Source organism: Heterodontus francisci, chromosome 24, assembly GCF_036365525.1.
Source record: "Heterodontus francisci isolate sHetFra1 chromosome 24, sHetFra1.hap1, whole genome shotgun sequence".
NCBI classification, from domain to species: Eukaryota; Metazoa; Chordata; class Chondrichthyes; order Heterodontiformes; family Heterodontidae; genus Heterodontus; species Heterodontus francisci.
In genome coordinates this window covers 32,926,901-32,948,094 of record NC_090394.1, presented here as the reverse complement: position 1 = coordinate 32,948,094, position 21,194 = coordinate 32,926,901, and the positions used below count along the sequence as shown (strand labels likewise).

Genomic DNA, 21,194 nt, shown 5'->3' with positions numbered 1-21,194 from the left:
TGAATCACATCTCACAGTCAGCCACTCATCATTGCAATCAGGCCTACACTGTTATGAACCCACTAAGTTCTAGTGGTTGGGAAACCGTATTTAAGTTGTAACCAAATGAAAAGGTTGAAATCATGACCCCACCTCTCCACCCAATGGCTTAGTTCTGGGAAATGGACTAACCCACGTGGTACAGAGCCTTAGAAAACTGGAAGGCCCCAGGCCTATTAGTTAGTTGATCCAAGAAGGACAGTAAAAAGAAAGAATTGCGCCTTTCACAGGATGTCCCAAAGCACTTTACAGCCAATAAAGCATTTTAAAAAGACAGTCACTTTTGTAAAGTAGGAAACATGGCAGCCAATTTGCACACAGCAAGGTCCCATGAACAGCAACAAGATAATGACCCAATGATCTGCTTTAGTGATGCTGATTGAGGGATAAGTATTGGCCAGGATAGCAGGGAGAACTCCCCTACTTTTATTCGAATAGCAGGATTAGAACTTTTACACCCACCTGAGAGAGCCGGTAGAACTCTGTTTAATGTTTCATCCAAAAGATGGCACCTGAGTACTGGACTGGAGCGACAGCTTAAATTTTGTGCTCAAGTTTATCCAGTGATCGATGCTGGAAAGCGTAGTTGGCAGGAGAAGACTGGGGTGGACTGTGATGCACCCAATGGTCAAATGGCCTGCCAACACTTGGTGCGCAAGGCTCACACAGGGAAAATGGCCACCTGGGCTAAGTACAAGAGGAGCTATATTCTAGCGAGAGTCAGTGTCTTCGAGCAATAATGGGACAAAATGGGGGAACAAGGGAAAAGAGATTCAATAAAAAAAATGAACAGATTTTATCTTCATGAAAGAAAAATTTTGACAAACTTTTGAAAACATCTGTTAACAGACAGCAAGACGCACCATCATATGGATGATTACTCTCACTCATCAAACCACAAAAAAAGCAGGGGGCTGCCAAGCACCTTTTCATGAAGATGATGGTCCTCGAAAACAGCAAACCTCCCTTTCAAAGGAAGATTTAAAAAGCTGATTTCCGTTCCAGGTCCCAGTTTTCATAAAAGAAAGGGAGCACGAGAAAAAAGCTGAAGAGGTTAAAATAGCAGCAAGTTCACCTTCACGCTGTTAGGTTGTTTCCTGGTAATCCAACAACTGGCTTGAGAAAAGGAGACTGCAGCTTTAAATTTTTTTTAAAGATTTTGTTTTGTTTAAATAAGGATTTGAAAGTCAGCAATATTCTGTTCTTATCGCGGAGTAACTAGAAGTGAAGTAACACTTAATGAACAGAAAGTTTTATCTTCATTTTGTTATGACATGGGCAAATGCCAGGTTAATCTTTACTATGGTTTAGATAATTCTGACAGTGCACCTGGCAGTTTGGGCTCATTAAAACTGAAGGTTCGATATCTGGTGATCACCGAGTCAGAATTCCCCCCATTGATATGCAAGTCCACTGCAGTTTGTCACACAAATCTACCTGCCATGACGGAAATGCCTTAGGGGGAAGACTGACTGCCTAGTAACAATGGTGTGTTCCCTCTCTGTCACAGAAAGGAGACATAAGACACCTTGGCCTCTGCATTGGTCAAGTCATAGATGGAAGGTGGGGGGAGGAGTATTTTCCTGATTCTGTTCAGCCGCACATCTTGTTGAGTCAGCACAGGAATTAGACTGAAAGCATCCATGGAGATATCTGCTGGGTACAGCTTGTCAGCTTTTTGGGCTAAAGATGACTTGGGACCAGAGGAAGGCAGAATGGCAGGAGAGAGACAGAAAGACAGACTTGCATTTATATAGCACCTTTCATGAGCTCAGGATGTCCCCAAACAGCAATGTGATAATGACCAGATAATCTGTGTTTGTGATGTTGGTTGAGGGATAACATTGGCCAGGTCACCAGGGAGAGCTCTTCCAATCTTATTCAAAAGTGTCATGGGATCATTTATGTTCACTCAAGAGGGCAGATGCAGCTTCAATTTAATGTCTCAACCAAAATGTCTCAACAGTGCAACACTCCCTCAGTACTGCACTGGAGTGTCTGCTGGTTGTGTGCTCAAATCTTTGGAGTGGGATTTAAACATATTCTTCTGACTCAAAGGTAGAGTGCTACCCAATGAGTCCCGGCTGTCACCTAAACAAAGACAGCAATAATGTATGTCAATCCTTGCCAGAAAACTCCGGGAACTGGAACTGGAAGTCAGGACTGTTTCCAGGTCATGAGACTCTGGCACCCTCTTAATTGGCCTGAAGGTGAGTTTGGTGGACAATTAGCGGCCACGGGAGTAGGAGCGGAGGTGGGACTGCTCAAGTGTGGGTCTGATTTAAACACACCACAGCAGCCATTACTGTGGCAGCAGCAGAGCTCAGAAGAAGCACCATCACACCTTACAAGCTCACCCTCCACCAGCACAGTCACCTCAGTGGGTCCTCGCACGTATTTACATAGGGTGGCACTGGGTGAGGAGCACAGTACTCGTGTGCGGGAAGAGGTGACAGAGGCAGAGACAGCTGTACGAAGTCACCCTTGCAGGGGGGACAGACACAGCCCTGCTCAGCTGGGCACAGATGTAAGGCCTCAGGAGTCACTGGAAAGGAGGTTCTATCTAGACCAGTGACAGCAGATGTGCTCCTACACATCCAAGTTCCCTGAGGCAGTGCAGGGTCACGGGCTGAGAACGGAAGAGTCCATCCAGCTCATGTGTGCCACCATGTATCCATCCATGGAATTTGGTGAATGGAATGAAGAGCTGCAGCAGCACAGACTGGCGGAGGATGAAGGAGTCATGGTATCTGCCTGGAAGGTGAGCACACACATGAAGGAAGCTCTTGTTGTGGTCGCAGACTAGCTAAACGTTGAGGGAGTGGTAGCCCTTTCTGATGATGAATCTCATTGGCCGGTCAGTCGTTGCCTTTTTGGCCTCATGGGTGCAATCGATAATGCCCTGCACCTGGGGGAAATCAAGCATTGGAGGCAAAACCCAATGCCCTCTGTGCCTGTGAGACCACATCTGTCTGGAATTGAATATACTGTCCAGCTCCGATACGTTGGGGAACCGGGGCCTGTGAGATGCAATGGTGTGCAGCCATTTGTGAGATGCTACCAAGGTCCGCAGCTGATCCTTGCAAGGAGCCAGACGCGAAGCGGTTCAAGGCCACAGTTACCTTGACAGGTACTGCAAAGTGTGAGGTCTTCAGCAACAAGGGCACAGATCTCTGTGACCATCTCCCTGAATAATCGCATCTCCAGCGGCTCTGGTGCTCGGTCATCTCCAGGTAGCTCTGTCTTCGTCGGTAGATCCTATGCTGAGAGTATGGCCTCCGTGTCCTTTCTGCAACTCATTCCTCTCCTCTGCCCTCCTGATGCCTAGGGCTGTGCCCCTCCTGTGGAGGGTGTTGCTCATCACCACAGGACCCAAAATCTGAGCGTCGTGCCCCCATTCCCAGCTGTAGCCTTCCTTGTGCTCAGGTGGTCCCGCAATTGTGTTTGGCAGCTTTGCCCCCTCCTCTCATGCCCCCGTGATCCCAGGAGGGTGACAACTCCCTGCACCGCCTGCTCTCCCTGCAACTTGCACTGTCCCAATAGCACCTGTTTTCCAATCGCCGAGGCCTCTCTGTACTTTTTATGAGGTCTATCTAATTTGCTGGGGCGGCCATGTCTAACTCCTCTCTGTGTCCACTTCCAGACAGCCCATGCGCCCCCATCAAATGAACTCTCAATAAGCTCTTTAACAATGTTATTTGGCTTTCTTAATGGATCAGGCAGGATCTTGGCACCGCCCTCCCCCCACCCTGGTGAAACTCATCGGCGCCGGAAACAGCATCGGGAAACCGACACACGGGCTGGGGCCGGCACTTTAGTCCCCCTTCCACCTCCGTTCCTACCTCCACCAGGACTTGAAAATGCAGCCCCAGATATCCATTCTGCATCACCAGTGGGCGATTGCACCTAACCCATAAATCAGAGTGCAAAATCAGTCAGTAACTAGTCCACAAGTGCCAGAGCTACAATTTTGGAGCAGAACTTAAATTTATTGGCAATTATTTCATTCCTGCATCAGATGTGATTCATTTAAAAAATAATACAAGTGTTCCAACCCAGGGGGGTACATTATATTGAGTAGTGATTCATGATAAAGTTACAACAATCTGTTTTTCCAAATGTACTACTGATTTATATTTTGTTATTTAAAAAAGAGAAACAACAGTGCATTCATCCAAATAACTGCATTATTCCAGTACTAAAGCTTCATGATTACCCTTATCCAAGTTTTGAAAGGCGAGTCACTTGTTGTGATTCTACATAACATTAAAGATCATCCCTCCAACAACATTAACTTTCCCACTGCGGTACTTAATTGCCCTTGGAATGACACCCGGGAGAGAAAGTTAAATTATGAGGGCTGGTTGTTAGACTGGATTTGTATTTCCTTGAGTGTAGACGATTGAGGGGTGATCTAATTGAAGTGTTTAAGATGATCACAGGAACTGATATAGATAGAAACTACTTCCTCTGTTGGGGCAGTCCAGAACAAGAGGGAACAACCTTAAAGTTAGAGCTAGGCTATTCAGGGGTGATGTCAAGAAGCACTTCTTCACACAAAGGGTGGAACTCTCTACGAAAAAGCTGTTGAGGCTGGGGGTCAGTATAAAATTTCAAAACTGAGATTGATAGATTTTTGTTCAGTAAGGGTATTAAGGGCTATAGAGCTAAGGCAGGTAGATGGAGTTAAGATACAGATCAGCCATGACTGAATTGAATGCCAGAACATGCTCGAAGGGTTGAATGACCTCCTCCTTTTCCTATGTTCCTAGCTGTTATCAGGAATGTCCTGGTGAGGGGGATGGGTAAGGAGAGATTTTCCCAAACAGCTGCAGTAAGATCAGCAGGAGTTTGTCGGGAACCCCAGTTAGACGGTAAATGGGAATTCTGTCCATCTTCTGCTGGCCGATTGGGAGAATCCCAGCACCAGATTTTTTTGCCTCTCTTAACCCGGTTGGCAATATCTTTAAGTAAAGATATTTTGCCTGACTAGCTGAAGGTCTAGCCTGGATTGCAATTATTCATTTCACAGAAGCTGTGAAGTGTGCACCAAAAAACTGCAACTGTAGCTGCCTTGATGATGTCTGTAGTGTCGCCGCGCCATACTTGCTATTCTATTTCGAGTACCTAGGCTCATAATAAAGAATGGCCATTTTTTGCATTCATTCTTGCTGGCAAGACTGGCATCTATTGCCCATTCCCAGTGCCCTGTGAAAGTGGCAACAGACTGAATTTGATACAATTGAGTGGCTCACTAGGTCACTTCAGATGGTAGTTAGGAGTCAGCCATGTTGGTGTGGGACTGGAGTCACATTATAGGCAAGAACGGACAAGGATGGGTAAAAGGTATTCGTGAACCAGTGGGTTTGAAAGACAATCTGACAGCTTCATGGTCACTCTTACTGATACCAGCTTTTCTTATTCCCAGGTTCTTTAAACTTAATTCAATTTCCAGGGCTCAAACTACCAAGGCAGTTTGTGAACTCATGTTGAAATTAGTCCAGTAACATAACCACTACACTAGCATCCCCTATAGCAAGGTACTGGAAGGCTGCTATTGATCAGGAAACTGTATAACAGTCATTGCCTTCAAGGAAGGGCAAGAGTTAAAATGAAATCCACAGAACACCATTTTCACAACTGACTTAATTTTGGAAGAGGTGAAGTACATCCAGCGCTTCAAGAGTTAAAAGAACAGACTTAACTCCTGGAGTACTGACTTCAGATTGCTGTTATAATCACAGTATGATACCTTTGATCAACACATGAACTGTGTTGCAACCTTGCTTTAGATAAATAGAGATTAATTACTGACCAACAGCAAGTACAATTTTAAAAGCAGCACAGGCAACAATTGCTTTTAATACATTAACTTCTCTTTAGAATAAAGACATGAAACATGGGCAGAAATTGTTACAAAAAGCAAGACAAGTTCTGGTCAGCCAATTACTTGGGGAAAAAAAAATTTGGACAAAAAAAAATGCAATATAAACTAAAAACCACACGGCTATATTCGTAATGTTATGCTTAGCACTTAAGACTCCCGACAGCTGGAATTAATTCCAGAGGGGAGCAGCTGCTCCTAAGCAACAGCTGGGAGGTTTTGGAGGGAAAACGTAATCATGTCTTGTGTCAGGATTAATGATCTGACAGTCCAGCGGGAAGTTGGGCATCCAAGAGCAAAAGCAGGAGTTTTGCATCTTTCCTTTTGTGTAAGTTACTGCAAGTTCATATCCCCCCTGTAAAGTTGCACTTTATTTCCTTCCAGTGCCTGGTTTTTCATCGCTGCACTTGTGGTGTAAAAACTGCTATTGTTTTAGTTAGCATTGTAGACAGGTACAAAAATGGCTGTTTTAAAATTTAGGCTGCAACTTTATTTTTCTGGAGGGTTCTGTTGTTGGCTATTTTATTTTGCTCTCCACATTTTCTTTTTCTAAGTCTTCCCAAAGTAAGTGTTTCTGGCCAAGAGGATAAACTAGGCAACCAGCTTCAGGAAAGAAGGGAGGAAGAAGGGAAGGAAAAAAAAATCACATTTACCACTGAAAACACTAACAGCCACAGAGACTTCCAAATAAGTGCTTAATGATAAATTCAAAATGAAACAAAGAATGCATTTATACATCACCTTTCATGATGGTGGGGTGTCCTAAAGGGTTGCGGGATTTTATTTACAAGATTAAGGTAGAAAAGCTGGGGTTGTTCTCCATTGAACAAAAGACATTGAGGGGAGATTTTTATAGAAGTGTACAAAGTTATGACAGTCTAAGATAAGTTAGACAAGGAAAAACCGTTCACATTAATTAATTGTACAAGGACTAGAGGACCCAGATTGAAGGCTTTCGGCAAGAGATGCCGGGGGAATATGAGGAAGAAATTTTTTTACGCAGCGGGTGGTAATCATCTGAAACTCGTTGCCCATAAGGGTGATGGAAGCGGTGACAATCAATGACTTCAAAAGGAAATTGTATGGCCACTTGAAGGAAATAGGCTTGCAGGACTACAGGGATCGAGCAGGGGTATGGGACTGACTGGATAGCTCCGTGGAGAGCCAGCATGGACTCAACAGGCCGAATGGCCTCTTTCTGTGCCATAAATGACTCTGACATTTTACAGCTAATAAAGTACTTTTGAAGTGAAGACACTGTTGCAAGGTAGGAAACCCGGCAACCAATTTGCGCACCAGCAAGATCCCACAAACAGCAATGAAATAAATAACATGATTTTTTTAGCAATGTTAGGTGAGGGGTAAATGATGGCCTGAACTCTCAGGTTCTTCTCCAAATAGTGCGATGGAATCTTTTACATTTAACTGAGAGGATAGACGGGGCATCAGGAGTGCCAGTCTAGATTTTGTGCTCGAGTCTCTGGAGTGAGATTTGATTCCATGACCTTCTGAGTTAGTCAGAATCACTGAGCCAAAGCAGGCACATTAAATAGGGTTAAGGATAGAAACTTGGGGCACATCAGAGGTGGCTGTGAGATAGGGAAGGCAGTGTTTTATATGTAGGTACAGGGAGGAGTGAAACAATGGAGGGATGCTTCACATTTTCCTTTATCCTCACTATCTTTCTTCCATCAATTTTCTCCGTCCAGCCCCAAACCCACTCATTGTTTTATATAGGAAGATAGGCAGTGAGGCTCAAGAAAGTATTCAACTGTGAAAGGCCCTGATCCTGCCCTCAATGGGCACCACATGCTCGCAAAGGTTGCTGGATAGCTATCAGTGGTGAGCCACTTTGGCTAGAGCTGCACTCAATGCTGACCAGCTGAGCACAGCTACCTCAACAAAGACTGTGGATTGGCTTTCCCGGACTGCATGGCTCAGATACTCACTACCTTAACTAGCTGAGCCACTGGGGAGCTGCCAATTCACTCTACAATAAGAAGCACATACTGTACTTGATGTCAGTCCATTCATAAGTCAACGACTCCAAGAATTTATTTACTGGTTGTGGATGGGGCAGCACAATAGGGGCATAAGGTTGGTAACATATTAGAGGGCTTATTCAGCCAATTTTTGTTATTTTGAAGTTATTACTTATTCCAAGTGCTTATCCATAGATCATCACAATTTATTTACAGACAGAAATTTACTCCAAAGTTAATGCCTCTATTAAACTGGCAGAAAGAGTAATTTGACACAGTAACAACTTGCGTTTATACAGTGCCTTAAAGTAGCAAAACAACCTAAGGCAGAGGCACAAGTCTCAAGCGTGTTAAGCAATCATATGATAACATGACTAACAGTTATTTCTAGGCTATGCATAAAATAAATGAGCATTGTGTTTGCATTAGTTTTGTTGATGCCTTGTCTGTGTGATACTGTCACACATTTTTCTTTAATGGAAAATGAATACCTCAAAGGCAAATATCGCATGGTTATTCGACACCCTATTTATATGCTTTATACTGTTCGCTGAACAGTGTAGCTAGCACAACAAGCTCCGCTTGGAATATGTCAGCTACTCATTACTGGTGTTCATGAGACCAGTCTGATTACAGACCACTCAGATTTTTTCCCCCCTTCTCTGCTCACTAGATGCTGTTTTAACAAATATCCAACAGAACAGTGAAATAAAGCAGCAAAAACCAATTTCGACTGATTAACAAAAATCTGTGACTATATTTGTACTACAATAATATAATGGTTAATATTAGTTGAGTTGACTTGCAGGGTCACAAAATCAAGTTATATTTGCTATGTATGTAAATCTGGGTCACAGGGTCAAAATCCTAGAACTCCACACCTAACAGGACTGTCGGAGTACTTTCACCACAGGAACTGCAGAGGTTCAAGAAGGAGGCCCACCAGCATCTTCTCAAGGGCAACTCGGGATGATGGGCAATAAGTGATAGCCTTGCTAGCAACTCCCACCTCCTGGGAATGAATTTTTTAAAATCTACTCAGGTGTCCTATTGACAGAAACTAAAAGTGAGGCGCCACTTTCAGCTGAAATCCACTCTCAATTCACTCAAAATGCGTCAAATGTATCAAGATTAGGTCTTCTCACCTTGGTGCTCCTCGATTCTCAAACGGGTTGTGTGCCATTAGCGACAGTACAAGGCTATCATTCATCAACAGTCTTCCTGCCATGTGGATTAACCATTCATTTTGTTCATAGGTCTGGAAAGATAATAGATACAAAACAAAATTTATTACCATGTACTTTTCTAGAGATTGTAAGGTCATAGGCTTGAGCCTGAATGTGCTACTCTCAGTCAGGACAGTAGTGAGGGAACTGCTGGATGAAAGGGGAGAAGGGAATCAAGCTTGGCTTTGCTCTCCCAATCACTACTTAATGACCGATATGCAAAAGTGCGCTTATATGGGCGTTGGGTGAGGGCAGGACAGGTTTTCGCTAAGATGCCATTCATGGTCAAATAGCTTGCTGTCTAGACTTATGCATGAGAAAAGGAATAGGCGCCCGAGGGCTACCAGAACCCAATAGAATGCATCTGACATAGTTCAGTGTCTTCAGGAGCAGGAAATGTTAATACAGAAAAGTATGAGGTGATGCATTTTGGCAGAAAGGATAGACAGAGGAAAAATAGATTTAATGGCGCAGTTCTAAAGAGAGTGCAGATCTTTGAAGGTGGCAGGACATGTTGAGAGAGTAGTTAGCAAAGCATATGGGATCTTGGGCTTCATAAATAGAGGCATTGAGTACAAAAACAGGGATGTTATGCTGAAATTTATAAAGCTCTGGTTAGGCCAGGACTAGAATATTGTGTCCAATTCTGATCACTACACTTTAGGAAGGATGTGAGGGTCCTTGAGAGGGCGCAGAAGAGATTTACAAGAATAGTTCTAGGGATGAGGGATTTTAGCTACAAGGTTAGGTTGAAGAAGCTGGGGTTATTTTCCTTGGAGCAAAGGAGATTAAGGGGGAGATTAGATAAAGATGTACAAGATCATGGCAGGTTTGGATAAGGTAGACAAGGAAAAGCTGTTCTCATTAGCTGATGATACAGGGACTAGGAGACAGAGATTTAAGGTTTAAGGTTTTAAGAGATGTGGGGGATATGAGGAAGAACTTTTTATGCAGCAAGTCGTAATGACCTGGAACTCGCTGCCTACGAGGGTGGTGGAAGATGAGATGTTCAATAATTTCAAAAGGAAATTGGATTGGCACTTGCGGGAAATAAACTTATAGGGCTACAGGGATAGAGCGAGGGGGAATGGAACTGATTGGATTGCTCTGCAGAGAGCTGGCATTGACTCGATGGACCGAATGGCCTCCCTATGACTCATTATGATTCCATGACCACAATCACATTGCCTTCGTTACTACTATGTGCTTGTGTGATTTTGAACTGCTGTATTTACCCTACAAGTTCCCCCTATTATAGAGTCATAGAGAGATACAACACCGAAACAGGCTCTTCGGCCCACCAAGTCCGCGCCGACCATCAACCAACCATTTATACTAATCCTACATCAATCCCATTTTCCCTCTCACATCCCCACCTTCCCTCAATTCTCCTACCACCTACCTACACTGGGGGCAATTTTTTTTACAATGGCCAATTTACCTATCAACCCGCAAGTCTTTGGCATGTGGGAGAAAACCAAGCACCTCTGGAGCTGTGAGGCTTTACAGTGATAGATGCTGCAGTTTATTAAGCAGTATTATCGGGGGAAGATTTCCTCAGTTTGCAGTCGATGGTGAAATTGTAAATGTGTTCCTTCATACATGCCTATGCTTTCACTACAAATAGAAAATGCAGCAGTATTACGAATAACAGTATGTTTTTTTATTTGTTCATACGATGTCGGCATTGCTGGCAAGGCCAACATTTATTGCCTATCCCTAATTGCCCTCGAGAAAGTAGTGGTGAGCCGCCTTCTTGGATCACTGCAGTCCATGTGGTGCAGAGACATCCACAGTGCTGTTAAGGAGGGAGTTCCAGGATTTTGACCCAACAATAGCAAAGGAACGATGATATATTTCAAGTCAGAATAGTGTGCGACTTGGAGGGGAACTTGCAGATCGTAGTGCCTCCATACGCCTGCTGCCCTTGTTCTTCTAGGTGGTAGAGGTCATGGGTTGGGAAGGTACTATCGAAGGAGCCTTAGCAAGTTGCTGCAGTGTATCTCGGAGTTGGTACACACTGCAGACACAGTGCACCAGTGGTGAAGGGAGTGAATGTTTAAGGTGGTGCATGAGGTGCCAATCAAATGGGCTGCTTTGTCCTGGATGGTGTCGAGCTTTTTGGGTGTTATTGGAGCTGCACTCATCCAGGCAAGTCGACAGCATTCCATCGCACTGCTGATTTGTGCCTTGTAGATGGTAGACAGGCTTTGGGGAGTCAGGAGGTGAGTTACGCGCCACAGAGTTCCCAGCCTCTGACCTGCTCTTGTAGTCACAGTATTTATGTGGCTGGTCCAATTAAGTTTCTGGTCAATGGTAATTGCCAGGATGTTATGGTGGGGGATTCAGTGAAGGCAATGCCATTACATGGCAAAGGGAAATGATTAGATTCTCTTTTGTTGGAGATGGTCATTGCCTGGCACTTGTGTGGTGCGAATGTTAGTTGCCATTTAATAACCCATTATGCACTATTTAATTCCCAGAGTTGTCTTAAAAAAGAAATAAACTGACACTACTGTACTATCATATATGATCCTGGATCTACACTATCGTGCTACCCTTTCTTCTATACTGGCCCCAATTTTCATCACTCCACCATTGGTGGCCGACCCTTCTGCTGCCTAGGCCTTTAGTTATGGAATTCCCTCCCTAAACCTATCCACCTCTCTCTCCTCCTTTAAGGTGCTTCTTAAAGCCTAAACTTTGACTAAACTTTTGGTCACTTATCTAATATCTCTTCATGAGTCTTGTTGTCAAATTAATTTGATAATCACTCCTGCGAAACATCGTCAGACGTTGTACTATGTTAAAAGCACTATATAAATGTAAGTTGCTGATGTATCGATGACACATCATACTCAGAGTAAGCTAAGGAGAGCAATAATAGTATGATAAAAACAGCTATGGGTTCAACTTTTGGGTTCATCTGATGACCTTACAGTTTATAACACAAATTGATGAGCTTGGTTACCTTCTAAACGATTAAATCACTGCCAGCCACCTATTAAGCTATAGTTACACCTATAAAAAAAGGATTAATATCCAGCACTTCAGTGATATGAATATGTTATCTACAAGCGTTTGCTCTGGTTTCCTGCTGTACAGCGTGGGGATTTCCACAACTTGGAAAGTAAGCATAAGGGAGAAAGTAAAATACATTTCAAGAAATTTTGATTAAAAGGGAATAATTGTGTGGAGGAACAAACTAGAGTTGCCAACCCGCCAGGATTGCCCTGAAGTCAGCAGAAATTAAAGACTAATCTCGAGGTCACTGCTACAAGCAATGCAGAAGAATCACAGCAACAATAAAAATTATATTTAATGAAAATAATTTTATAAATACTTTTGTTACAAAAATATTGAACATGGGAATAAAGGCAATTTGATTGACAGTCGGGTAGTGAAGAATGTATTCACTTTCCAATTAGCTGTGGGAAGGTGATGCACCAATAGGATGAGTATGTTGGGCAGCCAATGGCAGGAGCTTGGGAGCGGGGCACTGCAAGCATGGGTGAAGAGTGGTTGAATACAGGATGTCATGTGATGACACATCCAAGAATATGTCCATTCAGAGTTGGCAACCCGACAGCAAACTGGGAGAATGAGCATCGTTAACATTCTCAATGTTTTTTGCTATTTTAAGTTTCAGCAGAAGTTCTTTGCTTGTGATTTGCAGTAGAACTGCAATCATGTTCTTTATATGTATGCGATGAAACAACTCAAATGCTGGATTTAAGCAGTGTAGGTTTACAGTACAACAGCAATGCAACTTCGCTGGGGCAGTTTACATGAAGTCATCGAGAATGGATTAAATTAGGGCTGACAAGTTTGTTGACAAGTCTATTTGATGAATTAAATGGTCTGATGGAAGAACATTAGAAAACAGAAAAAAAAACAACTTAGCTGCTTTCATTTGCAGGAGACTGGCAAATCTTGGGAAATGGCTCATGCAAAGACACCAGATGTGGATAAATCGCAAGAGTCATCATCGATAAATCTTTCAACAATTCAGGACCTGCCAGCAAATACTGATTACATACAAATAGCATCATTTAATGACTTTAATCAACAAATTTAAACATGTCAACACAGTGGGAGAGGTAGTTCAGTGGCACAGGGCATGCTTTGCACGCATAAGGCCTTAGATTCAGTTTCTGACACCTCCAACTAATTTGACAGTACAAATCTTTTAGGATTGGCCAGAATAATGATAATAGCATTTGCTTGTACACTTCTATGGCCATATGACAATGAAACATATTATCATGTGACCTAGTCATATCAGTGTCATGTCCCTATCATTCTATGAGATAAATGCCTGGAGAATAGCCCCATAATTTTGCTGTGACTGAAGGCTCATGGCTTGAAATGCAAGTTACTTTCTCTACAGAATCATTTTCTCTTGAAACTCTAGGGGACAGTGTAGTAATGCAGCAAATTGAATCTGCAAGGCTTTAACTGTGCCAAGGAAATTACATACAGGCTGAACACTCATGTGTTGATAATCAAAAGCCAATATCCATCTAAGCTCTAGGAAACCCCAACATCATAGTTAATATCATGATTTTAATATCAAGTGCTGAAAAGTACGTTAAGTTTGACGAAAGCTGAATCTGGAGAACGTACAAACTATCGTTCAGTACTGGGGAATGACCTCAGGCTATAGTGTCGCTGCAATGATTAAAAACATTTGCTTAAGGTTCAGATCATTGTTTAAAAATCTGAGTTGGAATAACAATGCTAAAACAAGTTAATAAAAAGGAAAAGTAGAAGGGTAATCAGGCAGCCCAACTTCCTCCAGCATACCCAACCTCTGATGCACTTAAGGGAAAGCTGGATAAACACGACAGAGAAAGGAATAGAAAGATATGTTGATGGGGTTAGATGAATTAGGGTGGGAGGAGGCTCATGCCAAGCATAAACACTAGTGTAGATCTGTTGGGCTGAATGGCCTGTTTCCATAAATACTATGTAATTAGAACACATATTGACTGTGCCCCCTTTGTCAGAAGGAAGGGAGAGAGAGAGAGAGAGAGAGAGAGAGAGATGGAGATAGAGAAAGAAGAGTAGAAAGAAGAAAGGGAGAGAAGAGAAGGAAGCGAGATAGAGGATGAGTCTCTCTATGCCTCAAGTAGATAAATATATTACCAAACCTGTATTCAGTCACACAGATCAGGAAGATTCCAGATTCAATTCTGGATATGTACTTGATTAATGTCAGCCAGTTCAAAAAAATAGGAGAGCTGCAATTGAGCTAAATGCCCCTGAGCAGAGTAGAGAAACAAATCAACCAAGATTTCTGTTTCTCAACACTATTTAGTAACCTCTGCTGAAAAAGTGCGCATGTGGACATTATGGGAAGATCGGATTGGTTTCGGCAGGGAAACTGTTCAGAAGGATCAGCTCTCTGCCAACGCTCAATGTCTAGACTTGCACATGGTGAATGGCCAACTGACTGAGGCAATAGTCCTAGAAACAATACTGAAGCATTACTCACCATCTTCTCAACAGAAAAGGCAATAGTCAGAGAGGCAGGGCAGCGAGAAAGGAGAGTTCAGTGTTATTTGTCAGAATGACCAGTCCCAATTATAGTTTTATGGGTTTTGTTTTTAGTTTAAAAAAAAATAGTTTTTTTTCAGATCGTGACTGCTGATGATATCAGTGGAGACACTGGCAAGGAAGAGCTACTGAGTCCAGCATTGTAAAGCTGATGAAATAATGAGACTACTGAAGTACCATGAATAAAAGTGTCAGCCATGGCTCAGTGGGCAGCACCCTTGCCTCTGAGTCAAAAACTGTGTGTTCAAGTCCCATTCCAAAAGTCTTGGACACAAATCTCGGCAGACACGCTAGTGCAGTACTGAGGGAGTGCTGCACAGTTGGAGCTGCCGTCTTTTGGACGAAATGTTACACTAAAGTCCCATCTGGCCTCTTAGGTGGAAGTAAAACATCTAATCACACTATTTCAAAGAAAGCAGGGGTGTTCTCTCTGGTGTCCTGGCCAATATTTATCACTCAACTAACATCACTTAAAAAAAAATCATCTGGTCTTTATCTCATTTCTGTGACCATGCTGTGTGCAAATTGATTACCATGTATCCAATATTACAACAGTGACTACACTTCAAAAGTACTTGATTGGCTGCAAAGTGCTTTGGGATGTCCTGAGATCATGAAAGATGCAATATAAATGCAAGTCTTTCTTACTTTCTTTGCTAGGTTTCTTTAAAAGTCATCAAAAGGAAAAAGCATTCTCTCCACCTGACGATTTTTCCCCCCCCAATTCTTTCTTAAAAGCTTATTCTTAACCTTTGGCTTCTCTTCACTTTTTCCCTTGGCTGTGCAGAAACTGTGGTGACGGGCAACTGGCCTCCATTAATACCAACTGTTAGGAGATGCAGAAGAGCAGCCTGGAAGTGACCAACTCTGATTTCCAAGGCTTCCCTGCTATCCACCCACCACCATCTAAGGAAAGCTGAGATTGGCCATTCAGTATCAGGATTAATTAAGCCTGCATTCCACCATGAAGGCAATGTTTCATGATGGAGTTTCAATGTGCGAGCCAAGTTTACAACATCAGACAAATCCTCAGTGAGAATTTTAGTCCCAGGCACCTCGTCGCAAATATATAAACACCTTTAGAAGCAGCAACAACAACTTGTATTTACACAGCGTCTTTAATATAGTAAAATGTCCCTAGGTACTTCAGAGGAGTATAATCAGACAGAATTTGACAATAAGCCAAATAAGGAGCTATGAGGATAGGTGACCAAAAGCTTGGTCAAAGAGCAGGTTTTAAGGTGATGGCTTAAAAGAGGAGAGAGGTGGAAAGGTTTAGGGAAGGAATTCCAGAGGTTAGAGTCCAGGCAGCTGAAAGCAAGACTGCCAATGGTGGCGAAGAAAATTAGGGATGCTTATGAGCCAAAGTTGGAGGAACACAGAGTTCTCAGAGGTTTGTACGGCTGAAGCTATTACAGGGATAAGTTGGGATGCCTTAAATGGATGGCCAGAAGATTAGAAAATGGCATGAATACATTCCCTCATTCTTTTCATAATTTTTTCTCCTTTTTTGTACTTTTCCTCCCAGCCTTCCCATTCCCCCCGATTGCGGGATTTTCAGGTATTTTCTACTGCAGATAGGCAGTTTGAGCTATGCCAGCATCCTTAGTGTCAGGCAAAGCATTACTCTGGTATGAGATCTCAATCCTGAGGCAGCAGAGAAATTACAGCACTGAAGGGGACCATTTGGCTTTGTTGACTCTTTGAAAGAGCTATCCAATTAGTTCCACTCCACTGCTCTGTCTATAGATCCACCCATAGATCCACAAATGACTCCTTTTCAAGTATATATTCTATTTCCTTTTGAAAGTTATTATTGAATCTGTTTCCACCACCTTTTCAGGCAGCACATTCCAAATCATAACAACTCATGGCGTAGAATATTTTTTCCTCATTCCCCTCCACCCCAGCCAGAATTTTTGCCAATTACCTTAAATCTGCGTTCTGTAGTGGAAACAATTTCCCTCTATCTACTTTTTCAAAACCCTTTACAATTGTGAATACCTCTCTTAAATCTCCCCTTAACCTGCAGAGTGAGGGATTTATGATCTTACGCCTGAGTCTCCTGGGGAATATAGGGGAGTTGGTAACCCTGCATGTTAAGTCGTGTCCAAACCAAACAGAAAAAACAAAATGTTGGGATCCTATACTGAATGGCCACAGACAAATAACTTCTGAGCTTGTTTTCATCACCTCAAGGTACAAAAGCTTTAAATTTAAGAGAAATAATCCAATTTGCACATAAAACTATCAGCACTTCTTTATAGAGAACATGTGTGGGTAATTTAGGGGAGGGGGGAGGAGGGAGGGAGGGAGGGAGGAGGGGGTGGAGGGAAGGGTGGAGGGGAGGGAGATGGGGAGGGTGGAGGGGAGGGAGATGGGGAGGGAGGAGGGGAGGGTGGAGGGGAGGTTGGAGGGGAGGGAGGAGGGGGAGAGGGGAGCGGGGAGGGGGAGAGGGGAGCGGGGAGCGGGGAGGGAGGAGGGGAGGCGGGGAGGGAGGAGGGGAGGAGGGGGGGAGGGGAGGGAGGAAGGACGGGAAGGGGAGGGGGTGGGGAACTCCACCAACATCTGTTTTGATTTGTTAGGATAAGTTAGAAACCTAGTTAATGTTAATGCTGATATGTTCCCTTTTGCTCGATGGCTGCCCATAGCTAGAATATAGATGCTAACCAGCAGTGTGAGAATTGCCCTTTCATTGTTGCCCATCTGAGTGAGGAATTTCAGGCGATGGGACTAAACAGATTTCCACTTGTGGCCACCCAGTGCTGGAATTGAGTTTTTCAAGGCCAGGCACAGCACACAATTTAGCTCCTTCCACACTTCACAATGATCTATTTTAACCTGTAATCTCAGTCGAACACACCTATTTTCAGTTCTCTCACCAACAAACCTTGGGTCCCTTTGAATGGCAGTGTTGACAATGTAAACATTTAAGTGCTATAGGCTAACACCCAGTAAGAATTAGACGGGATTACTTAGGCTCATGCTATAGAAAGCACGACCAACGTACATTTATATAGCACCTTTCACAGCCTCAGGATGTCCCAAAGCACTTTACAGCCAATGAAGCATTTTTTGAAGTGTGGTCACTATTGCAATGGGAGCCTGATAATCTGTCGACAGAAGAGATTTCAATCCCATCAATCTGGGCTGTATTCCAAACTAGGCTAACAGGTGAAAGGCCACTGTTGTAAACCTCCTGTGCACCAATCAGTCCCCTCAGAATCAAGTCTTTAGAAGACAGTCGTACCATCAGGGTTCTTGTTATCGATCTGTTTAAAGAAAACTATTTCAACGAAATAAGCATAGTCACCCTCATGAAGTTGAGAGCAACCCTCCAAGAGCTCTCCATTCCTCCAATTCTGGGCTTCTTGCACATCCCAGATTTCCTTCATTCCACCATTGGTGGCCGTGTTTTCACCTGTCTCGGTCCTAAGCTCTGGAATTCCCACTATAAACTAATGTTCTCTACCTCTTCTCTTTTAAGATACTCCTCAAAACCTATCTCTTTGACCACGTTTTTGGTGCGAATGTCTCCTTCAGCTTGGTATCAATCGTCTCTACGCTCTTTGAATTTTTTTTTTACCATATGCTTTATAAATCCAAATTATTGTTGTTGTTGTGCTTCTGGCCTTGACTACCTTAACTGAAAATAGCTTTCTAAAGAAACAGAAGACTGGTGATGTTTTCCTCAATCTAACCACAGCCTATGTCACTGTCTGGCATTCTGATCTTCTGCCGCAAATATCAAGAGTCCTCCTATTCTGGGCCAGTTGCTTGCCTGAATTGTGACAGGGCTGATGTTTTCAGAATACAGAGGCCAAAAGCAACCAAAGCACTGTAGTTCATTTCCAGAGGGATAAAATTGAAAAACAGAGAAGTTAAGTTAAACTTGTATAGAAACATGGTTAGACCATGTTGGAGTACTGTGAACAGTTCTGGTCTCCATATTATATGAAGGATATGGAAGCATTAGAGAAGATGCAAAAAATAAAAATTTACAAGGATGATACCAGAACTGAGAGCACAAAGTCCAGCTAGCCAAGCTGTTCGAGTAGGGCTACAACACTGGTAACTACCCGACAATGTGGAAAATTGCCCAGGTACGACCAGTCCACCAAATGCAGAACGAATCCAATCCAGACAATTATCGCCCTATCAGTCTACTCTCGATCATCAGCATTGTGATGGAAGGTGTTGTTGACAGTGCTATCAAGCACCACTTAAACAGTAACGACCTGCTCACTGATGCTCTGTTTGAGTTCTGCCAGGGCCTTTTGGCTCCCGACCTCATTACAGCCTTGGTACAAACATGGACAAAGGAGCTGAACTCAAGAGGTGGTGAGAGTGATTGCCCTTGATATCAAGGCAGCATTTAACCGAGTGTGGCATCAAGGAGCCCTAGCCAAATTGAAGTCAAGGGGAATAGGGAAGAAAACGTTTCACTGGCTGGAGTTATACCTAGCACAAAGGAAGATGGTTGTGGTTGTTGCAGGCTAATCATCTCAGCCCCAGGCCATTGCTGCAGGGGTTCCTCAGGGTAGCATCCTAAACCCAACCATCTTCAGCTGCTTTATCAATGATGTTCCATGCATCATAAGGTCAGAAGTGGGGATGTTCGCTGATGATTGCACGATGATCAGCATCATTCGCAACTCCTCAGATATGGAAGCAGTCCATGTCCAAATGCAGCAAGATCTGGACAACATTCAGGCTTGACTTATAACTGGCAAGTAACATTTTTGCCACAAGTGCCAGGCAATGACCATCACCAACAAGAGAGAATCTAACCACCTCCCCTTGACATTTACCATCGCTGAATCCCCCACTAACAACATCCTGGGGGTTACCATTGACCAGAAAATGATCTGGACCAGCCACATAAATACTGTGGCTGCAAGAGTAGGTCAGAGGCTGGGAATTCTGCAGTGAGTAACTCACCTCCTGACGCTCCAAAGCCTGTCCACCATCTACAAAGTATAAGTCAGGAGTGTGATGGAATACTCTCCACCTGCCTGGATAAGTGCAGTTCCAACAACACTCAGGAAACTCAAAACAATCCAGGACAAAGCAGCCCACTTGATTGGCACCCCATCCACCACCTTAAACATTCACTCCCTCTACTACCGACGCACAATGGCAGCAGTGTGTATCATATACAAGCTGCACTGCAGCAACTCACCACGCCTCCTTCGACAGCACCTTCCAAATCCATGACCTCTTCCACCTAGGACAAGGGCAGCAGACACGTGGGAACACCACCATCTGCAAGTTCCCCTCCAAGCCACGTACCATCCTGACTTGGAAACATACTGCCGTTCCTTCACTGTCGCTGAATCAAAATCCTGCTTACAGCACTGTGGGTGTACCTATATCACATGGACTGAAGCAGCTCAAGTAGGCAGCTCACCACCACCTTCTCAAGAGCAATTAGGGATGCGTAATAAATGTTGGTAATGCCAGCGACGCTTATATCCCATGAAAATGAATTTTTTAAAAAAGCTCAACTGAGTCCTGTGAGACTGAGTGCTTAACTCGGGAATTTGATAAGTGTGGGAATTCGGTGCAGTGAAGGAGGAGATGCTGTTCGGATATTATACAGAACAAGCAGCGATCTGAAAGAGGGAGCCGGAACAGTGAGACCTGAGAGCTGAAGCCCAGAGACATTAACTAGGTGAGCTGGAAGGTGATTGTGTGGTGAGTTTTAAGGTTTTTTTTCTTTCTAAACTGGGGCAGTAGTTTAAACTGGTATTGGGGAGATATAAACACTGTATTAAATTTATAGTTTAACTAGTTAAACCATTGAATATAACTACAGTGATATTTATAAAATTGAAACCTAATTAGTTAAATAAAACACACTAGAGATGGCAAGGCAGATGATGTGCTGCAGCTGCAGCATGTGGGAGCTGGTGGACACCAGTGTGATCCATAGCACCAAATCTGTAGTAAATGTCTACAACTTGAGGAACTTTGGCTCAGGGTAGATGAGCTGGAGTCCAAGCTTCAGACACTGCGATGCATCAGGGAGGGGAATGTTACCTGGACACTTTGTTCCAGGAGGCAGTCACACCCCTCAGGCTAGATTCAGATTTGGTCCATTCTCAGCGACAGGAGAGTATAACTAAGAGTGAGACAAATATGAGGGATCCAGAAGGTAGCAATGGAGGAGCCTCAGCCCTTGCAATTGTCCAACAGGTCAGAGGTTCTTGGACGACAGCAGGGACTGCAAGGGAGGATGAGCAAACTGACTACAGCACCGTGGTGCAGGTGGCCATTCATGTGGGAGGAATAAAAATGAATGTAGCAGTAGTAGGGGACAGTATAGTTAGGGGGATAGATACTGTCCTCCTCAGCCGAAAGCATGAGTTCTAAAGGCTGTGTTGTCTGCTCGATGCCAGGGTCAAGGACATCTCCTCAGGGCTGGAGAGGAACTTGGAGTGGGAGACGAAGGATCTAGTTGTCATGGTCTACCAATGACATAGGTAAGAGTAAGAAAGAGAT

General features: G+C 43.6%; 1 protein-coding gene across 4 annotated transcripts in view; it reads right to left on the bottom strand.

The window, feature by feature from the left end:
* Nucleotides 1-21,194, bottom strand: part of lmf1 (lipase maturation factor 1) — a 704,612-nt gene that overhangs the window by 20,176 nt on the left and 663,242 nt on the right. For 3 of the 4 annotated variants that reach the window (XM_068055858.1, XM_068055859.1, XM_068055861.1), the window contains one exon: nt 9,051-9,163. In XM_068055858.1, coding sequence (XP_067911959.1) covers nt 9,051-9,163 — 113 coding nt within the window. Of the gene's footprint in view, nt 1-6,030; nt 6,527-9,050; nt 9,164-21,194 lie in introns of those variants that run through there. The other variant, XM_068055860.1, reaches the window with a different exon arrangement.